The sequence below is a fragment of the Pipistrellus hanaki genome (assembly GCF_964339955.1).
Source record: "Pipistrellus hanaki genome assembly, chromosome: 12".
Lineage (NCBI taxonomy): Eukaryota > Metazoa > Chordata > Mammalia > Chiroptera > Vespertilionidae > Pipistrellus > Pipistrellus hanaki.
In genome coordinates this window covers 89,573-110,054 of record NC_140514.1, presented here as the reverse complement: position 1 = coordinate 110,054, position 20,482 = coordinate 89,573, and the positions used below count along the sequence as shown (strand labels likewise).

At 51.5% G+C, this 20,482-nt stretch overlaps 2 protein-coding genes across 7 annotated transcripts; one reads left to right on the top strand and one right to left on the bottom strand.

Moving 5' to 3' along the window:
* The first annotated feature begins 1,431 nt into the window (after nucleotides 1–1,431).
* On the top strand, nucleotides 1,432–7,422 carry ALKAL2 (ALK and LTK ligand 2). Of its 4 annotated transcripts, none has more exons than XM_084900572.1 (6): nucleotides 1,432–1,592; nucleotides 2,144–2,453; nucleotides 3,768–3,821; nucleotides 3,897–3,977; nucleotides 6,154–6,219; nucleotides 6,868–7,411. In XM_084900572.1, the coding sequence occupies exons 2-5, from the start codon at nucleotides 2,198–2,200 to the stop codon at nucleotides 6,216–6,218; spliced, it is 456 nt and encodes a 151-aa protein (XP_084756698.1). In that variant the 5' UTR covers nucleotides 1,432–1,592; nucleotides 2,144–2,197; the 3' UTR covers nucleotide 6,219; nucleotides 6,868–7,411. The 4 variants fall into 4 exon arrangements, with proteins under 4 accessions (XP_084756698.1, XP_084756699.1, XP_084756697.1 ...); XM_084900573.1 differs by having other exon boundaries at nucleotides 1,460–1,592; nucleotides 6,865–7,422; XM_084900571.1 differs by having other exon boundaries at nucleotides 1,460–1,592; nucleotides 3,768–3,977; nucleotides 6,865–7,422.
* Nucleotides 7,423–8,738: 1,316 nt separating this feature from the next.
* On the bottom strand, nucleotides 8,739–20,109 carry ACP1 (acid phosphatase 1). Of its 3 annotated transcripts, none has more exons than XR_014796482.1 (6): nucleotides 19,870–20,023; nucleotides 16,628–16,701; nucleotides 16,268–16,542; nucleotides 11,261–11,322; nucleotides 9,680–9,785; nucleotides 8,739–9,549 (listed from the first exon to the last, which is right to left on the bottom strand). XR_014796482.1 is itself a non-coding variant. In XM_084900569.1 (6 exons), exons 1-6 carry the CDS (start codon nucleotides 19,976–19,978, stop codon nucleotides 9,472–9,474), a joined length of 543 nt encoding a protein of 180 aa, XP_084756695.1. In that variant the 5' UTR covers nucleotides 19,979–20,109; the 3' UTR covers nucleotides 8,739–9,471. The 3 variants fall into 3 exon arrangements, 2 of the variants coding, with proteins under 2 accessions (XP_084756695.1, XP_084756694.1); XM_084900569.1 differs by having other exon boundaries at nucleotides 16,429–16,542; nucleotides 19,870–20,109; XM_084900568.1 differs by having other exon boundaries at nucleotides 16,268–16,381.
* Nucleotides 20,110–20,482: the final 373 nt, after the last annotated feature.

The window sequence follows — 20,482 nt, the reverse complement described above, 5'->3', positions numbered from 1 at the left end:
GGCTGGAGCCATTCGCCCCTCCTATAGCCCGGCTACCTAAGGATGCTGAATGCTCACCCCGGGGTGGGGGTGAAGGGTGGAGGGGGTAATGGGGGTGGAGGGGAGTGATGGGGGGTGGCGGAGGGTGGAGAGGGGTGATGGGGGGTGAAGGGCGGTGGAGGGGGGTGATGAGGGGTGGAGGGGGGGTAATAGGGGATGGAAGGGGGGAGGGGGTGATGGGGGGAGGGGTATGATAGGGGTCGAAGTGGGTGACAGGGGTGGAGAGGGGTGATGGGGAATGGAGGGGGTGGGGGGGCGGTGAGGCTGGTCACTAGGCGGCGCTCTGCAAAGAGGCCCCTACAGGTCTTACCACCCCCAGAGGAGCTGGGAAGGGAAAAGCATTCGTCCTATCTCCTAAGATCTGTCTGATGGGAATTTTTACTTTTTCTTGATACGTCCTGGCGGGAACGGTCCCCTCTCGGTCTGTCGCTGGGAGAGAAACGCTCCGGGAAATCAGACATTTGCTTTCCTGGAGCAGCGGCGTCGTCGGGGAGGGTCACGGCCGCTTCCTCCCTCGCCCCCCACGGCCCACCCTCCGGCCCAACTCTGACTCAGAAACGGCCTCCGGGAGGGACGGAGATGGGGAGACGGGGAGACGGGCAGAGGGAGGCCGAGGGCCCTGGCCCTGCGGGGTCTCAGAGGGGGAAGAGGGGAGGGGGTGATGACCCCGCCTGCCCCCAGTCCACCCCCTCCCCTTCCAGCGCCCCCCCCCCCCCCCCATCGGACCGGGCGGGCGGCCGCTCCTGCCCAGAAAGCGCCAGGGAATGGGAAGCGCGGCCGGGCCACGTTTTACAGGAAAAAGGGAAGCGGCACGTGGCTGAGCTCCCCCGGAGTCCGCCCGCATCTTCAGACCCAGAACTTCGGGGAGACGCGGCTGCGTGGGAGGTGAAGGGGGGGCTCCTGCGGGCGTGTCCCCGGAGGGGCGCCCCCCGCCGAGGGTCCGGTCTGAGGGGACTCCGGGGAGACGGGGTGCGGGCAACTGTGCGCCCCGAGTCCCCTGCCCCGCAGCCCCCGTCCCACATCCCCCCCCCCCACCGACCCCTCCAAACCCACAGACGCTAATTGACTTATTAAATGTCAGGCAATCAGCTCCTCTTTGAATCGCCCCGAGATCCACATTGAGACAAAAACAGATCCAGTTCCTGGTAGAGGCGGTCCCTCCGCTCGCAGTGACAGGAACGGAGGTACATGGGGGGTGGGGGGGAGCAGAGGGGAGGAAGGAGGGGGAGGAGAGGAGGGAGGGGGAGGGAGGAGAGGATGGGGGGAGGATGGAGGGCGGGGAGGACGCGGGCGCTGGGGGGGGGGAGGTGGGCGTGGGGTGTCTGACGAAGATCCGCGGGGGGACGCGCTCCGCCGGCTTCTAATTAAAGCGCGGAGCCCTGGGACCGGCCTGACGCCGCGGCGCGGGGATAAGAGCGCCGGGTCCGAGCCGCGGGGCAGCGCCGAGCGGGCAGGGCGCGTGCGGTCCCGGTGCTGCGCTCCCGGCCGGGCCGGGCATGGAGTAGGAGGAGCGGCGGACCTCAGCATCGCCGCGAGCACCGGCGGCCCCGCAGGTAGGCGGCCGGCTCCAGGCAGTGGTCGGGGCAGGTAGGCGGCCGGCTCCGGGCAGTGGTCCCGGGAAAGTCCGGGCCGGCGCCGCCCAGCGCCCAGGGGTCCCGGGTCCTGGCCGGGGGGACGCAGCGAGGTCCTGGCGAGCGGAGGTCGGGGACCTGGGGTGGGGGACCTGGCGGGCGGAGGTCGGGGGCCGGGGGATCGGGGGCCTGGGGTGGGGTGCCCGCCGCACAAAGGGGACGGCGCAGCGCGGCCCGAAGAGGAAGAAAGTTTGGCAACGCCCGAGCTCTCGTGCGGAGGCGCCTCCGGGCAAGTTCCGCGGGGCCCGGGCCGGGCGCTCGGAGGCGGCCCCGGTCTCGCATCCCCGCGGGTGGACCTCGGTCCGGGCTCCCGGGAGACCTCACCCTGCGCCCGCCGCCGGGCCCTCCTCCGCCCGCGGGGCCGGGACAGTACGGGGCGCGGGTCCGTAGGGGTCAGAGGAGTCCTGGGGGTTCTGGTCGGCGGCCTCTCCTGGAGCCGCCGGCCCCCCGACTTTCTCCCGATCCCCCCACAGCCCTTCCCTCCCGCCGGCGAGCCGGGCGCACGGACCTCCGCCGCGGAGCGCACGATGCGCGGGCCCGGGCGCCCCCTCCTCCTGGCGCTGCTGCTGCTGCTGGGCGCGGCGGGGCCCGGCCGGGGCGGCCCCGAGCCCCGCGGGGAGGACCGGCAGACGCTGCTGCGGCTGCTGCTGGAGATCATGCAGGAGCTGAAGAGGTTCCACGCAGGGGAGGCCAAGCGCCTGCAGCCCCCGGGCCCGCGGGACGCCGCTCCCGGCCGCAGGGAGGCCGCCGACTACGCGCTGGACCCGGAGGAGCAGCGCGCGGGTGAGTGCGAGCGGCAGACGGAGACGGTGCGGCTCCAGCGGAAGGGTCTTGGGGAAAACGCGTTTTAGAAAGGCAAATGCGTGTCGATTAACATAGGAAGAAAGTAGGGAGCCCGTGCATGGTGCCTCGCGGACAACCATCCACAGCCCACTTCCCACGCGGGTTGTCACCTGGGCGGTGATTTCCGCCCAGACCGGCCTCTCGTTTTGGAAAAAGACATGTTTCCAGCGATTTTAACAGAGGAAATGGCCCAGCCTGCCCCGTGCAGAGCCCACAGAGCGCTTGCCCGGGAGGGTTCCCAGGAAGCAGGCGGCTTGCACGCTCCCCTGACACAATTAGGTCAAACGGGAAAGGTCAGTGCTAGCCTGGCTCAGGTTGGGAGCCAATGAAGACTGACGGGGGCTGTCTGAGCCCCGGGTGGCCCACATTCCTGCTGAAATAAAGAGGGACCCGTGATCAGCCCTGACCAGTGCAGGACAGGTGAGCGCAGGTGCATGCCTGACTGAGAGCAGCCATAGGCTGGGCCAGGAACCGGCTGGAAGGGGGCTTCCCCAGGAATTCTTATTTAAAAAAAAAATACATTTAATTGATTTTTTACAGAGAGGAAGAGAGAGGGATAGAAAGTTAGAAACATCAATGAGAATCATCGATAAGCTGCCTCTTGCACACCCCCTACTGGGGATGTGCCTGGGACCTTTCAGTCCTCAGGCCGATGCTCTATCCACTGAGCCAAACCAGTATCGGTCCCCAGGAATTCTTTTATCTCAGAAACCAGGCTCACATCCTGCTTTCCCAGATAAACCGTGCATGTGCGCAGCTTTTAAACAGGTGATTTGAAGGCATTTCATCCGTTCTCTAAATATATTCTAAGAAAAAGCAAAATTCTATCGTCCCCTTTTTGTTTGAAGGATGAGGATTTCTTTCTAGGACTTGGGGAGGTTGTGGAGAATTGATTCCTAAGCTCTTCAAGATGAGCATGCCTGAAAGTGACTTATTCAGTGGAAGCTAAATCTCAAAACCAACTAGACACATGATTTTCTCCCCTTATAACTTGACGGTCACACCCCGTCCTGTGGTGACCAGGCAGGTGACACTGAGCCGTGTGGGTGGTAAATGCTGTTTAGAGAAACGTGATGCCAGGTGTTCACCTGTAGCATGTACATTTGAACATGGCAGGAGGCTCAGGCCTGTTTTGTTTGGTCAGGTGACAGGTGATGCAGACGTTCTGGTAAGTTCCTTCAGCATTAGTGTCAGGTCACTCGAGGGATGCTTCTTTTAGGCAACACAATAACCAACTTATTTCCCCTCCAACAGAAATCGTTCCTCGAGATCTAAGGATGAAGGACAAGTTTTTAAAGCATCTCACAGGTAGGTTTCCTCCCCACCCCTCCTGTGCCCGTCCTGGTACCCAGGAGCCTTACACCTTCTCTCCTTCCATCCCAGGTCCTCTCTACTTCAGCCCCAAGTGCAGCAAACACTTCCACAGGCTTTACCACAACACCAGAGACTGCACCGTCCCGGCATGTGAGTGACAGCCGAGCTGCTGGGGCAGCGGGGTAGGAGTAGGGGGTTTCCACTCCTACCAGACTGGCCTGCCTCCTAACACTGTTCCCTCAGCGGTCAGGGCCAAACTGGAAACTGGTGACATTCTCTGCAGTTCACCAAGGGTTTGAATGGGTACCGCTCATTCTGCTCACGGATTTTCATCTACACAGCTGCGCCAACCAAACAAACGTTAGGAGTGAGTAACTAAAGTGCCTACTGTGCACTGGGTGAGAAGAGGTGATGTGCCTGCTTCCCTGGGCAGCGATACCCTCGTCACCCAGGAGTAAACTGCCGTTTCAACAAACTGCTCTCCTGATGGCTTCGTCACTAACTCAGACACGCAGGCCTGCCCTTCCCGGTCCTGAGCTGCCGTGCGTGCTGGTATTTATCCGGGACAGCAGGCACTTCATTTCCCCACAGCGGCTCCTGTGCTGTCCACAAAGCAGTCACTATTAGGTAGCAGGACATGCACTAGAGCCCTAAGCCGTTTTCTTTGGAGGGAGTACAGCTTTCATCGGCTGGGGGAAGCAGGGCAGTTCACAGATACCCCATATTTTACCAGCTGCTTTCAGCGTGACCAGGGGGCAGAGGAGACCTGCCTGTCCTGCCTTAAAAAAATAAGCACGTGACAGGAAGTGAGTTTTTCCAGCTAGGCAGCAGTTATCTGAATAACAGGTGTCACTTAAGGAGCTCCTTGTTCAGACACATTCACAAAACCCTCCTGCAGCTGACGGGGTGACCCCCAGGCAAACAGCACACCTCACACCCTGCCATATGGTCTGGTACACCTCACCCCTGCATTTCCTTCCTCTGAGACAGTCACCTGCTGTTTGAGAATTATTAACCAGAGGCCCTCCCTTTATTGTGTGTGTGCCTACTTTTATGTGAAAGGCTGCCTCACAGTAACAGGACCAAAGACCTCAAGTTGAAAGTGGCCTTTGGGCCATTATTTCTATCCTTCCAATTGGGATGAGGAAAGAGGCCCCACACTTGGGCTGCTTGTGCACAGACCACACACTCACTGCAGACCCTTCACTGGGCGTCACCGCAGCCACCACGGCTCCTGGTCCCCCACAGGCAGAGGCCTGTCAGTCAGACCCAACCTCGCTCTCCCGGGTGTCGGAGGTGGGACACCAACACCTGTGCACTGCCTAAGGGTCCCTACCTGGGTCCACTCCCAGCCAACGCCTGCAGCTGGACCACATCCCGCTGCTCTGGGCACCTGGGAGGTTGTGCTGAGGGACTGAGGCCTCTGTCCTTGGTGTGTCCTGGTCCCAGAGCTCCCGGAATGGGAGGGCGTCAGGTCCTACCCAGACCAGGGCAGTCTGCACCTCAGTAAGGTCCCGGGTGGACACACAGGTTGGAGAACCTGTGGATGGAGTGGAAACGCATGCACAGGAGATGCTAGAACTGCCTGTAAAAACTACTGCTGGTGCGAGTGTCCAGGAACCGAGGGCCCAGCCTCCACGGAGACCATCGTGTCCTCCGAACCCAGTTACCTCCTCCTCTGGCTTCTCAGGGCACCTTTGGGGTCTGAGTTACCTGCTGGTGTGACGTGTTGTCCTTGATTCATTCCTTCGGTTTCCAGTTAGGAGTAGACTCTCCCACGTCTAGTGGGACTCTGTAGCTTGAGCAGCCAGCCCCTTGTGCAGGGTCCGGCTGGCTGCTGGGGGGAGGGAGGCAGCACCTGAGTTAGGGATGACAGGGCAGTGGGAAGGACCAGGGCTTTAGTCTGCACCTGATTTGCCGACGGCCGAACTCTACCTGGGTCTTTGTGCTCCGCTACCTAATGTGACCCGCTTTCTCTAGAATTTCATGCAGGAGGCACTATGCTATGAAGTTGAGGGGACTCAGTCTGCACAGGATCTAAACGTTAGGTAACAACAGCACAGGAAGCCATCTGCTAGAGAGTGAAACTGATTATTCCCAGGAGCCCCACACAGCCTCCTGGTTACATCACCTCCCCTCTGCCGCCGGACGCTGAGTTATTACATCACAGCTAGGGGCCCGTGGCTGCAGTGAGGGGGTCCATTGCTCCCAGGGAACTCAGGAGACTTAAGGGAGTTCAATGGCCTTAGCAGTTGTGTGGTTGTTGTAAATGCCATTCACTGGGGCTGCCTGGGGACTGATGGGTCCGGGGTTTCTCTCCACTCAGACTACAAGAGGTGTGCCCGGCTGCTGACCCGGCTGGCTGTGAGCCCAGTGTGCATGGACGGATGAGGTAAGCTCCACACACTCGGCTGGGGCCTGGAAACAATTCGTGGGGCTTCAGGAACACTCAGAACATCAGTAAAAGGTGCCCGTCCTGGCCCAGTCCCAGGCCGCCCATCAAGTACTCACCTGATGCCATGGTTGGCGCAGTGTTTATGTGAAGCTATTTCAGCACACGAGTCAGTGTGCACAGTAGGGTGCACATATGAAGTCACACCTGCTCACTCCTTCAATCGGCACACACTCACACCGGGCACAGGACCTGGAATACCTGGCCCAGTAACGCTGGCTTGTCATCATCCCTAAAATGATGCCATGCCGGCGGCTCAGGACCAAGCGGAGGTCAAGTGCTGCTTCTTGGTAGCCTTGCAGATGCTCACACTGAGGTCCGGGCTGCTCAGTCTTGCTCAGGATGCCCCCTGAGCTCTGAGGACCTGACAGTGATGGCAGGACCAGACATCCACCGTGCTCTCGGCAGTCCTCACGCCTTCAGCTGGGCAGGTGTGCAGTCACCGTACCTGAGTTAGCTCCCACGTGAGGGGCAGAGAACCGCGTGTGCACAGATTCCTCATGTTTACAGATGTCATGTTACATGACTTAGAGCACAGGTCTTCTGGGGCCGGTAACGAGAGTGACAACCCCATGTTTGTTTCAGCAGCGAGCGGAACACAAGGGAAACCAGAGAAGTGCCTTGGAGACCAACAGGGACACAGAACCTACTACCTTCACACACACGCCCCGAACAAGAGTTATTTTTGCAGACTCCCGTGATTCCTTCAGTTTCATATGTTGACACTGTTTGCGGCAGCTGACAGTGAGCCCGCCTTTCCCTTAGGAAGCGAGCACGCACTTGCCGGCCATACCACACATGGACAAAGGCACCTCACTCTCCTGGTTGGGTGAAATCACAGAGTATTTCTTTAGATTTCAAATATAGATTTGAAACTATATTTTCATATAGCATATGGTATGATTTAATATTTTTGTTACTTTTACAATTAAATTACCAGATATTATTTGGAATTGCATGAAAAATTTTTTTAAAAAGATGACTTCAGCCATGCTTTGGAGACAGTGACGTGTAATCGTGTGCACAGCGATGTCAATTCACCTGCCCTTTGTGTGATAAATGTAAGATAGGATCTGCCTACTGTGCAGTATGTACATACTGTAAATAAGGCCAGTAATAAAGTGTTTGTTATAATAAAATCTTAAAAGTGACTTTTACTTTCTAACACATCCATCGCTGGGAATGACGGTGTACAAATCGATATTGGCTGCATGCCAGAGGCATAAAAGGCATAAACAAGCAAAACGGAAAAGCTGTGCATTTTTGTAATCCACAGTTATCATAGTTACAGTGAACGTTTCAATGTCTGCTGTACCTGTAGCTCCCGTGTGACTAAGCTTGACTGCCAAGCAGCTCCAGGTTTTTATAGGCACAAATCTGACTGGGTCAATTTAAAAAGACAAGTGAACTTGGGGGAATTTCTCTTTACGAACCCCGGTCTAAGGACAACGGTGTGGAAAGTCCTGGGGTTTGAGGACCACACCTGATGTTAAACATTAAAAACAAACGATAGGCATTCATTGTGAACATGGAGGGACAGGAGAGGGAAAGAAAGCTCTGCTTCCAGCTTCGGAAGCGATTTCTGGAAGACAGGTACATTGTTTGAAGTGCTCGCTTAATCATAAGTTCTTACTGGTTAATTACAGAACTTCTCCAGTCTTCACTTTTTAGGGATCTTATCAAACTCTCAGTCTACCCTCTCAAGGGCCTGGATGGCCTAGGAAGAGCTTTCATGGTGACTCAAGAGGAATCCTGCCGTCTCCTGCCCTGGCCTCCCCTCTCCCAGCCTCTGCAACCCTGGTGCATGGTGGGACAACCACCTGCTCATCCTCAGGCACAGGGGGTTCAGGACGAAGCACCTGGCCTGGGACCCTCATGACGCTGCCGACAGAAGGCTCCCAACACCCAGAAGAAGCAGGCAGCCTTCCTCTATTACTCCTCCAAGAAGCGACCCCAGACTCTGGTGGGGGACTGCCCTGTGACGGAGACAGAGCTAGGAGTGTGTGGACAAAGTGAACTGCCCCCCAGGGAACCGTAACAGCCACTCAAAGGGTCAGGCGAGGACACTCGGGCTGCAGGGGCCTTGAACTTCTTCCACTAACAGACATAACTGTCATTTTCACCCTTGTCCTTCCTAATACCGGAAGTAACTGTCTATGGTAGGGGTGTCAAACTCAATCAGAGAAGGGGCCAAAATCTAAAATCCAGCCTAAATCGCGGGCCAAATGGTTTACTGAACAGTCATAAACTGACAATGTCATAAACTGACAGCGGAGTGCAGTGATGACAGCGCGGTGCGGGCCACATTGCAAGGCCTGGCGGGCTGGATTTGGCCCGCGGGCCTTGTGTTTGACACATGTGGTCTATGGCATCACAGACCATGTGGAAGGGAGAATCAGAGCATCCTTTCCAATTCTTCACTTGTCAATAAAAAAGCAGGCAGACAGCAGACTTACATCTTAGTTGTATTTTTATAACTTCCCCAGTTTATTTTGAAGTCTTCTCTAACATGTAGCCATATGAATTTTAGATTAGTTATCTGAAAGAACATAGAAATTACCTATAAATTAAGCACTGAAGAATACGTATCACCACATCAATATTTAAGCATGCCAACATAAAATCTTTCCAACTCTTACCAACCACAGATAAAGCAGCTAACAAGTGTCCTTTCTGGATGTAACTGTGGCTCAAATGGGACAAATAAGCGCACTCCCTTATGCTACAAGCTAGACAGAAACTAGGAAGGATCGCTGTTCCATGAGCCTCTTTCCTACAAGTGTAAATGGACACCCTCCTCGGCTGTGAGCCCTCGGGAGGGCCCTGCTGCCCGGGAAGGGAGTGCCGGGACAGGGCGCTCCTTCTCATGTCGTCCAACCTCGGGGAAGAGGGAGGGCAGGTGACTTACGAGGCTCACATGCTGACAGAGGGATTAGGTTGTTCTACTAGATCATCTGTAACGGGAGCCAAGTGGGAGGCCCCAATGGTGTAAGAACACTTCATGTGCCCCATAAACTGTCTGAGTCAAAGGTATTTATTCTTTTGCAAACAGAACCACTGATTTCCATCTACAATTATTTTTAAAGTAAGAAACAGTAAGTGGACGGAAGTACCAGCACTGGCCTTGAGCTACGGACGTGGCCCTCGGCTGGGACGCGGGGCCGGGCACCAGCAGGCGCAGGGACGGACGCACTAGTGGGCCTTCTCCAGGAAGGCCCTGCAGCACCTCAGACACTGCTGGTACACGGTCTCAAAGTCGGACTCATTTCCCTAGGAGGAAAGACAAATAACTAAACCTGGGAAACAAAAATGCCCGAGAACCTCAGCATGTCACTTGTGTGGCTGGACACAAAGCTGGTGGTCCTCACACTGGCCCCGTGTGGGCAAGGCCCGTACTCACGTAATAGGGGTCTTCAATAATGAGCTGTTTCTGAGGATCGTAGCTCCCAAGTAGTTCAATTTTAGCTTTGCTGTTATTGACTTGATGACTTTTTCGAGTCAAATCTCTGTAAAATTGAAGCGGTAACTTAGTTTTCTGACCAGTGGTCTCCGGTTAAGCAGGGACATGAGCCAGGGTTTTATGGAACACCAGCAGCGGCAGCCTGATCAGCACAGCTCATCAGGCATGGGACCACGACCTCAGGCAGCTGTCTGTCAGCGGCACAGCAGCACTGTCTCCGGACCTTTCACACCAAACCTCATCCTCAAATCTGAGCACAGCCCAGGACTCCCCGTGAATCCCATCAGACACCTGCCTCAGGGATTAAACAGAGACATCCATGGACCTCAAAAGGCCATGGGAGCTAAGCCCTGAGGGCTGTCAGCCCCCGAGATGCTGGGTCCCTTTCAGCCGCACTGCTCCCTCGGGGGTCTTGGCCTCACTGCTCACTCCTGGGCCTGGGCTGCGCCTGAGCTGGGACAGAACTTGGCACCCCCGCTTAGCCCTCACCTGCTGCAGGAGGAAAATCGACTTCACTGGGCTACATGGCAACACATCTCGCCTGAGCATGGAGCTGTCATGGGGCGTGTTAGTGTCTTTTTTTTTTTTTAAATATATTTTATTGATTTTTTACAGAGAGGAAGGGAGAGAGATAGAGAGCTAGAAACGTCGATGAGAGAGAAACATCGACCAGCTGCCTCTTGCACACCCCCTACTGGGGATATGCCCGCAACCAATGTACATGCCCTTGACCGGAATCGAACCCAGGACCTTTCAGTCCGTAGACCGACGCTCTACCGCTGAGCCAAACCCAAACCGGTTTTGGCAACGTGTTAGTGTCTTAACAGACCATCTCCCTAAAGCTACCCAGGCTCACATGAGGCACATGGCAGGACTCTGCTTTCCCGAGCGGAGGACACACCCACCGAATTTGTGAGCCTGGGCCCTCAGCGCCCTGTGCACGGAGTTCCCGCTAAGATGGGGCAAACATGCACACCTACCGGTTGCGGCTTTCGCACCCAGAGCTGACAACACATTACATCAGGGTCAGCCATTTTCATCAAATACCTTACGGCTTCAGGTGGTTGTTTTTTAAAACCAATTAAGGCAATCAACAATTTAAATAGAGTAAGATGTTTTCTGTCAGCCTCAGTTTTTTTTTTGCACAGGGGTGGGGGGTGTGAGATGAGAAACAATAAAACACCACACTGTCCAGGAGTGATTGCAGCCACAGCAAAGCCACTCCCCGCGAGCATGGAACCGCACCGCTGGGAAAACTGCCCACACGCCAGCTGCCCTCCGAGTTACAGGTGCTAACTCAGCTGTCCCCATCTGAGCAGTGTCTCTGTAAATATGCCCACAAGACAACTCTAAATTCCTCTCTGAATTCCTTACTATTCTGAATAAGGTAATTCTGTAAATGGTGGCCATCACTATCTAATAAAAAATTTTAAGATAATAGAAAGTCACTTGGACAGCAAACTACTTGGCCTGTTACTGGGGTGGGGGCTGAACAGAAATATCCTTCAGAAAGTTGATTACCTCAGATTGCTCTCATCCATACACAGAATATAATCGAACGTGACAAAGTCTTCTTTAGTAACCTGAAATTACATAAGAAGTCAAAAACATAGTACTTATATTTATACCAATCAAGCCTAGAGATTACAGAGCAGTAAAAAAATTTGCTATATTAAAATCTATTACTCAAAAATTAAATTTAGGGTAATTTTAAATGAAAATAGAGTTAACTCATTTCCTAAAATTGTATTGCAAAAAAAAATCCCTTATAATATAAGGCTAATATGCAAATTATCTCCTTGGGAGTTTGGCCACCCACTATGATGTGCGCTGACCACCAGAGGGCGGCACGGAATGAAGGAAGGCCCTGGCCAGCAGCCGGCCCTATCAGATCACCATCCAGGCCTAGGGACCCTACCCGTGCACTAATTTTGTGTACCAGGCCTCTAGTTATATTATAAAGTTCCTGAATAAATATAAACTAGTATAATATGTAGACCAAGAGTTCATACTTCATCTTCAATTTCTTAGTATCAATGCAGAATTCAGTTAACATCAAAATGTCATACACACACAAATGAAAATGAAAACACAATGACCCAAAAATCTATGGGACACAGTGAAAGCAGTCCTAAGAGAGATTCATAGTATTACTGGCCTACCTCAAGAAATAATAAAAATCTCAAGTAACAACCTAACCTCACACCCAAAGAACTAAAAAAAGAGCAAACAAAGCCCAAAGTGAATAGAAGTGAGAAAATAATAAAGAAAAAGAAGAAATAAAAGTAGAGGCCAAAAAATAATAGAAACAAAACCAAGAGTTGGTTCTTTGAAAAGATAATCAAGATTGACAAACCTTTATTCAGACTCACCCAAGGTTAAAAGAGAGGACCCAAATAAATACAATCAGAAAGGAAAGGAGAGAAGTAGCAACTTACACCAAAGAAATACCAAGAATTGTAAGAAAATATTATGAACAACTATATGTCAACAAATAGGACAATCTGGAGGAAATGGATAAATTCCTAGGAACATACAATTTTCTAAGATTCAGTCAGAAAAAAATCAGAAAATCTAAACTAGTAACAAAATCAAAGTAATCTAAAGCTCCAAACAAACAAAAGTCCGAGACATGGCTTCAAATCACCTATTCTTCTCAAATTATTCCAAAAATTTCAAGAGCAGAGAAGGCCCTAAAAACTCATTTACAAGGTCAGCCTTACCCTTATTCCAAAACCAGAAAGAAACATTTCTAAAAAAGAAAAATGCAAGCTAATATCCCCAATGAACACAGGCAAAAAAATCTTTAACAAAACATTTGCAATCCACATTCAGCAATACATTAAAAAGAGCATGCCCCGTGATCAAGTGGGATTTATTCTGGGATGCAAGGTTGATTTGATATTCACAAATTAATAAATGTGATACATCATAAACAAAATGAAAGATAACAATCACAGTCATATCAACAGATGCAGAAAAACTATTGACAAAATCTAGCACTCATTTATGATAAAAACACTCAGCAAAGTGGGAATAGAGGGAACATAAAGAGGGCCATATATGACAAACCTACAGTTAACATCAACACACACACACACACACACACTGAGTGGCCAGATTATGTGTTCAGAGATCATAATCTGGCCACTCAGTGTATATATGAATTTAACTACGGAGGTAAAAGACATGTACTTGGAAAATGAAAAAACACTGCTGAAGAAGACAGAATAATACTCCATGTTCATGGATTAGAAGAATTAACATTGTTAATGTGTATATTACCCAAAGCAATCTAAAGATTCAACCCCTATCAAAATACCAATAGCATTTTTAACAGAACTAGAACAAATAATCCTAAAATTAATATAGAACATAAAAGACCCTAAATAGCCATAGCAATCTTGAGAAAGAACAAAATTGGAGGTATCACACCACCTGATTTCAAACTATCTACAAGGCCTTAGTAATTAAAACAGCATGGTACAGACACAGATCAATGGAATGGAATTGAGAGCCAAGAAATAAACCCATGCCTATAGGTAAGTTAACATTTGACAGAGAAGACAGGAACATGCAATGGGGTAAAGACAGATGAGTCAATAAATGGTGCTGGGAAAATGAGACAGACACATGCACAACAATGACAACAGACCACCTTCTGATGACAGGTACAAGAATAAACTCAAAATGGACTGGACTAAATGTTTTCACTGTAAGATAGTTAAAACCACAAGATCCTAGAAGAAAACAGAGGCAGTGAACGCTCTGACATGGGTCTCAGCAGTATGTCTCCAGGGAAAAGACAACAAAAGGCAAAGTAAACACAGGGGATTCCATCGAATTAAAAAGCTTTTGTACCACAAAGGAAACCATCATCAACAACAACAACAACAACAACAACAAAAAAAAAGCAACCTACTGAATGATAAGGTATTTATACATGATCTATCCAATGAGAGGTTACTATCCAAAATACAGGATGAACTCATACAGCTCAATATCAATAAAACAAACAACCCCCCCAAAAAATTCCCGAGTCTGGGTATATCCAACCTGGTCACACTGATTCTGGGTGTGTGTCCAAGAGAACGCATACCGGTGTTCCCTGGAACACACGCACACACACCCACAGCACAGAGCATCACTGGAGCCACCGTGTCAAGCAGAGGCAGACCTGAGCTGCGTCCAGCTGTCAGGTGCCAGGCCCAGCGTGACCACGAGACCAGCCACGGGGCCACCTGCCACAGGGGCGCAGTGGGAGTCAGGCATGAGCCACAGGAGTCTGAGACAGGACCTACTTTCCTGGTGACTCTGGAGGAGGGGAGCAGAGGCCTGGTCATGCTGTAGAAACGTACTGACTCTGGTGCTCATGTCAGAGAAGTTTACTGAAAAGAGGAAAGAATGTCCAGTAACGTAAACATCTCCACAGCGCGAACCGGATGTGAGTCTCCGCTTGCTCAGGAGCACTGCCTGCGCCCATTACAAAGAAAAACCATCTACGAGCATTCTCTTTATTAAACCCGCCCGGGGAAATGAACCTTCTAAGCAGCAGAAAACAATAGTTCTCACACAAGTGGTGATAATGACTGAAGAGAAAACCTATAAACATTAGCGAGATCCTAAAATTAAAGATCTAATGTGCTACTGATTTATAAAACATATTTACTAGCACTAGCTTTTAAACTAGCAGCAAAGTTTTAAAAATTTGAGGGAAAAAATTTAATAACAAGAAAAGAAAAAGGCAAAAACAGGGTATATGGGAATACAACTTCTCAAACTGATAACTGCTGGTATTTTTAAAAAAATAAAATTTCTAGCTTTGATTTCTTAAAAACCAAAATACCTTATATATTTAAAATACATTCTTTGTACCCACTGTTAGTATATAACAATGCATGAAAAACCATCAGATCTCAGTGAAAAATAGGAAATATGAAAGTATGATTGCTCATAATTCTGAAGAACTCCTCAAAATATGTCTACATTCTTTAAAGAGCAAAGTGTGCGAAAGCCTGACCAGATCAGATGGGCAAATGAGAAAATTCACCCCTCTGTCCAATGAAAATTCCTGTTAAGAAAGAGTACAGTCCTTAAGACAGGTAATTTAAATAGTAAATTGCTAATACAGAGTCATATGAAACAGCCCGAAACTGAGTTCACAGATCTGCCTAAACCTCTCTAAGCCAAAAATAATGTCTGACTAATTTCTGAGGCATCGTTTTTTTAAAATATACATTTTTTATTGATTTTTTTACAAGGAGGAAGGGAGAGGGATAGTGTTAGAAACATCGATGATAGAGAAACATCGATCAGCTGTGAGGCATCATTAATATATTAGAAGTGTTTCTAAGACAATTCTGTTTTGTGAATTTTCTAGCTCACAACCTTAATGTTTTTATTAAAGTGATGATGAAATCCCAGCTCTCCATGTGAAGCTGGGTAACTTTTCTCTCCAGAACTCACTTTCTTGATCTGCAAAATGGGTTTACCAACTACTCCCTTCCCTAAGGGCAATGAAGAGGATAAAAATTGTGAAGATCAAATTAAAACTACAGTGCAGTGTGGCAAAGCAAATTGAAAAGCTTTTCAAGATTTAGTATACTAACAAGGATTAAAGTTCTGATTCAATCACTAATACTAATTCATAGTTCTTGCATTGCCATCCATACTTTTTGAAATGTAACATATTTGATGACTGATTTTCAAAGCATTCAGCTCCTTGCCCCGAAGACCTCAAAGCCCATCTGGGGACAGGGCCTCCTGTCCTCAGATGCTAACCTGCAGTCCTGTTGGCCTGCGGGGCCTGACATTCCCTTAGGTTGGTTACAAAAGGAAGGAAGAAGATTTTAGCCAGATTTTTAAAAATCCATTGAATCTCCATAAAATAATCACAGTTCCTGCTGAGTAAGGTGTGAGACATTCTGAAGGACCAACCTCTCTAGGAGCTCCCCCCGTGGTACGTAAACCTAGGACCCTGCAGTCCAGTAAGCTGTCCACCGATCCCAGGGGCGATTACGTTAGTTAAATGGGCCACACGGCATCACGTCAAGTGAGCGACGGTCACCTGCCTCCCCGGAGGGGCAGACACAGCGTACCATCCCCATCACCACAGGTTCTACTGGGCAGCACTGGGAACCTGAACCCAGACAACCCAGTGCTGGCGTGCAGGCTGTGCACCCACAGCGTCAGCGCAGCCTGAGGCTGCTGAGGTGCCTCTCAGATCAAAGCGCCGGGTATAGACCGAAGGACTACACCCCAGCAACACCCCTGTGAAGGGAGCAAGTGTCTCAGTGGCTCCCGCCCAGGCTCTCCTCGGGACAAATCAGTCACTAATTTTGTTCACTAAGTAAAGTCCAAGACCCCAGTCTGTGGAACCAGCAGTGAGGTGGAATGGGTGTACTGCTGCAATTGAACAGACCGTGAATAAACACCCCATCAACAGGGAAGTCTGGTTAAGCTCTCACAGCCTCCGAAGCTACGGGCCTCTGCGTGACAGACATGGAAGTGAAGGGAGATCTCTTCTACCTGTCTTGCTCTGTGGGCTATGTCGATGCCATGATTTCTTAGGCAGCTCACAGCTCTTGGATCTGGTGCCCGGCCCACGTTCCAGGCAGAAACAGCACTGCTGTCAATGACCCACTGTAACACAAAACACACGCGTGAACCTTCAGGTTCAGGTACGGTACCTGCCGGGCAACGTGACTCATGGGGACACCATGCTTCTTCATGCAATTCTGCCCTCGATAATCAGGAGGGTTTCCTACTTCGTACGTGGAGGTCGCTGCACTGTCTATCCTCCACTGCAGGAGAAAAAAAATTTTTTTCGCCATTTCCTGCCCCAAAGGCATTCAGGTCGGCCTCTCTAAGACAGTGAACAGCTCTTACCTTATCTGAAACGTTTTGATCAGTTACAAGTTTCCTGAAAACGGCCTCAGCGATGGGTGATCGACAGATGTTACCTTAAAAAAAACGGGAGGACAGAAGTGAAGGTCAGGTTGGAGGGAGGACAGGTGCTGACTGCCAGCACAGGGCCCGGCGGGCCTCGTCACACCTGCCCAGGGCGCGCCTTCCCGGGAGAGCATCTGCTTGGAGGCCATCGCCCTGCCCGTGGAGGCAGAACCTGTGAGCATCAGCTGGCCAAGCCCAAGTTCAAGGGTCTGACACCCACGGTTCAAGCACTCAGAGCACCAATGACAAAGACAGTCATAACCAAAGTTAGTTTTCCAGGTTGCTATCAATGACCTGGAGTGGGTCATGAAATCAACTTAGTGGGTAGTAACCAATTAATGTTAAAATGAAATGCAACAGCTAAAAAATAAAGCATTTTCAAGTATATTGCACTTAACAAGGATGACTACTATTTCATGAAAGACACACTGATGTGCTTAAGCCTGAGGGTCAGCACAGACTTTCATTGCATCGTGTGTGTGTGTGTGTGTGTGTGTGTGTGTGTGTGTGTGTGGAGTCCTTGCTGAAGGGCTGGACCCAGGAGTCGGCCTGAGCCACAGACACGGCTTCTAGGCACCACGTGGGGACCTCCAGGGCCACCCTCACTCAGAACAGCTGTCCACAATTGTGGGAGTACCACAGGTTAAATAACCCTTAAAGAGGACTTATTAGCATTCCAGAAAATGCTATACTTATAACTGTACTTTTATTTTAATAAAAAGTTAAAAGCAGAACCAGGCAAAGTTAAGGAGCATACAGCAGATCCTGGGAGGGTTCCCAGCAGAAAGCTTTCTGGCCTCAGGGACGCATCGCCCCCGTCATCAGCGTGAGCCCAGGATGCTCGCCAGGCTTGGATGCAGAGGGTGCGCTGGGTTCTCGTTAAGGAGCCATGGCCTCTAGATTATCAGCCTGAGGGCTGAGTTATCGCCTCTGTCCCCCATGCAGGGCAGGGCGCTCCCTGAGAACAGACACTCCTCCCAGGAGCCAGGACAAAGCCATCCCTTTTCTCAGTCACAGGGGAAAAAGATAAAAGAAAAAATTTTCTCTCAAATTATCTCCACCATGTGTATTCAATGTATTCACAGAGATACAGTTAGCTACAATAAAACAGAAAAATCAGTGCTGGTGATGGGAGCACAGGAAAGAATTCTAAAGAGAACAAACAACCTCAGAAGAAAAGTGGTTATCAGAAAACAAGGAAGATGAGAGCGGATCTTTAAAGACTGAAGAGGACCTTAATGGACACGTCTGGAAAGGGCACTTGAGTCAGGCGACTGGATGAACGGGCTTTTTCCACACTTTCCCCCCAGATGGCTACTTTTACAGCAAGAAGGTATCTGTGTAAGTGTAGGTAGAAAAAAGATCACTACTGTAAAGATTAGACGTCAAAGTCCTACCTAAGAGAGCAACGGATACGAGATGCTTGCTTATACCTCCCTCAACTAAACTGACATCACTAAACTGACATGTCATGTAAGGGAGAGCTTGTCAGGAAAACACAGCACAAGGTCCACCTTCAAGAAAGTTGGGAAAGTTATGTCATCTTCAGATTCCTCTAGAAAAAATTTCTTTTATATATATATTTTATAGATTTTTTACAGAGAGAAAGGGAGAGGGATAGAGAGCCAGAAACATCGATGAGAGAGAATCATCGACCAGTTGCTCCTGCACACTCCCTACCAGGGATGTACATGCAACCAATGTATGTGCCCTTGACCGGAATCGAACCCGGGACCTTTCAGTCCGCAGGTCGACGCTCTATCCACTGAGCCAAACCGGTTTTGGCTAGAAAAAAAATTTCAATCTACAAAGTCTCAAATTTGCTTTTTCCAAATTAGAAACATATTGTAATATGTACTTATTCAATACCTTCATTTCAAGGTAAGAGACTCAAAAAAATTTTAAATTCTCCAAGGGCAGGCGCTGCATCTGTCCCACCCAGGGAGGCCCCAGCACCTAGCACAGTGTGTGACACACACATTGAGTTGTCAGAAAAAGTCCTCTGACACCACGAATATGGTGAATATGGTATCATCTGCAACCGTGCGGGCTGTGGCACAGCTATCTTACAAAACATAAAAACACTTAATAATCTTGCCAAACGAAGGAGTTCGGTTCAGTGAAAAGCATGTGACACTCTTTACTTTAGTCTGAAAAAGGTCCAAGTAGAGGCTCTGAAGGAAGGAGATCTGTACGCTTTAGAAACAGCGCCCACTGTCCCCGGCACAGGTCCCAGGTGAGATGGGGTTCATCACCCCACATCCCCATCGGGCTCGATCCATCCTCCCTCCCAGCCGGCTGGTCCCTCTTGCGGCCCCGCCCTGTGTCTAATCTCAGCCCAACAGCTGCTCACGTCCTCCGAGGAAGGCTTCCCCAGTCCTCCTCAGGCCTGGAGCGGTGGACCAAAAACCACCACCTTTGCGTACAGCCCACGGAGCTAAATATAATTTCTACATTTTAAAATACATTCTAAAAACCCTTAAAAGTAGAGGAACCTCTTGTGACATGAGAAAATGGTACGGAATTCAAATCCCAGTGTCCTTCAGTAAAGCAGCTGGATCCCAGCCATGCTGGACCCTTTATGGGCGAGGGAGGGCCTGCAAAGCAGAGACAGTTCACAGACTCCGGGCCCCACGCCCTCGATGCACACCGGGCAGTAACCCCGCCTCCGCACCGAGAAGGTGCTCGTTAGCATCCATGGGGCGGCGAGGAACGTCACCCGTCCCCGCGAAGGTACAGAGGAGGGTGCTTGCGCAGAGAGCTGGGGAATAGGTCTCCCCTGTTTTTACACAGAAACTCCAAACCCGTGCAGTGCCGCTGCCTTCAGCTCAGATTCACTCCTAGGCCTGGGCCGTGGACACCACCAGGTAAGGCCGCGCTGTGCTGGGAGGAGGCAGCAGGAGGTCCCCACCCCCCAGCGTCAGGGCTCCCCGCGAGGGCTGACAGGGGTTCCGGCAAGACCATGGGAAGGACCAGGCTGGGAGACAGGACAGGCGAGGGGAGGCGAGGGGACCAGCCGTGCAGACAGACCGGGCCGCGGCGCAGCGCTGCGCGGAGGGGAAGCGGGGCGCCTGGCCCACCCTCGGGACCCGCGTCCTCGCCCAGCGCGCAGCCCCCAGCGCACAGGGCCCACCCAACCCCCAGGGCAGTGGGACCGGAGCTAGAACCGCACATCTCACCCAGACACACGAAGAGCACCGACTTCGGTGCCTGCTCAGCCATCTTCGCGCGCAAACACGGAGGCGCCCACAGACCGCGCAGGAACTGTACAGGCGCGGCGCAGCGCATGCGCACTCTGAGCGGACTGCCCCGTGCGCCTGCGCCGTTCGACTTTAGAGCCTCCGGGGGCGAGCCTGCGAAACTCGCGCCTGCGCAGTGGGACGTAAACTACGCGACGGGAGGCGGGGCCAATGGGCCTCAGGGGAGGGACGGAGAGGAGCGGTGCTATATTCTGGAGGGCGGGGCCTTGGGCGGGGCGTTAGTATAGCCTGGTGGGCGGGGCCTCTGGCAGGTGGAGATGGGGCGGTACTATAGCTGGTGGGCAGGGCCTCTGGCGGGGTGGAGAGGGGGCGGTACTACAGCCTGGTGGGCGGGGTCTAGGGGAGGAGCGGAGGAGAGGGCGGGGCTGAAACCTGAGGGAGGGGCGGGACCGAGAGCAAGGCGGGTCGTGAGTCACCTGGACAGAGCGGGGTAGGGCGGGCTCGGGTCAGGGTTCTGCAGAGGGAGCACCTAAGGGTGGGGAGGGTGGGGAGGGCGCCCGCCAGGACCCCAGGCACTAGGCGGGGCTGGGGG

Excerpts from the sequence above, each read along its gene's own strand:
- ALKAL2 (XM_084900571.1), top strand. The coding sequence starts at position 2,198 with ATGCGCGGGCCCGGGCGCCCCCTCCTCCTGGCGCTGCTGCTGCTGCTG. Across the intron at positions 2,454-3,767 it reads CCCGGAGGAGCAGCGCGCGG|AAATCGTTCCTCGAGATCTA; the intron begins GTGAGTGCGAGC and ends CCCCTCCAACAG. Across the intron at positions 3,978-6,153 it reads AGACTGCACCGTCCCGGCAT|ACTACAAGAGGTGTGCCCGG; the intron begins GTGAGTGACAGC and ends CTCTCCACTCAG.
- ACP1 (XM_084900569.1), bottom strand. The coding sequence starts at position 19,978 with ATGCGCTGCGCCGCGCCTGTACAGTTCCTGCGCGGTCTGTGGGCGCCT. Across the intron at positions 16,702-19,869 it reads GGTGCTCTTCGTGTGTCTGG|GTAACATCTGTCGATCACCC; the intron begins GTGAGATGTGCG and ends GTTTTTTTTAAG. Across the intron at positions 9,786-11,260 it reads ATGGATGAGAGCAATCTGAG|AGATTTGACTCGAAAAAGTC; the intron begins GTAATCAACTTT and ends TCAATTTTACAG.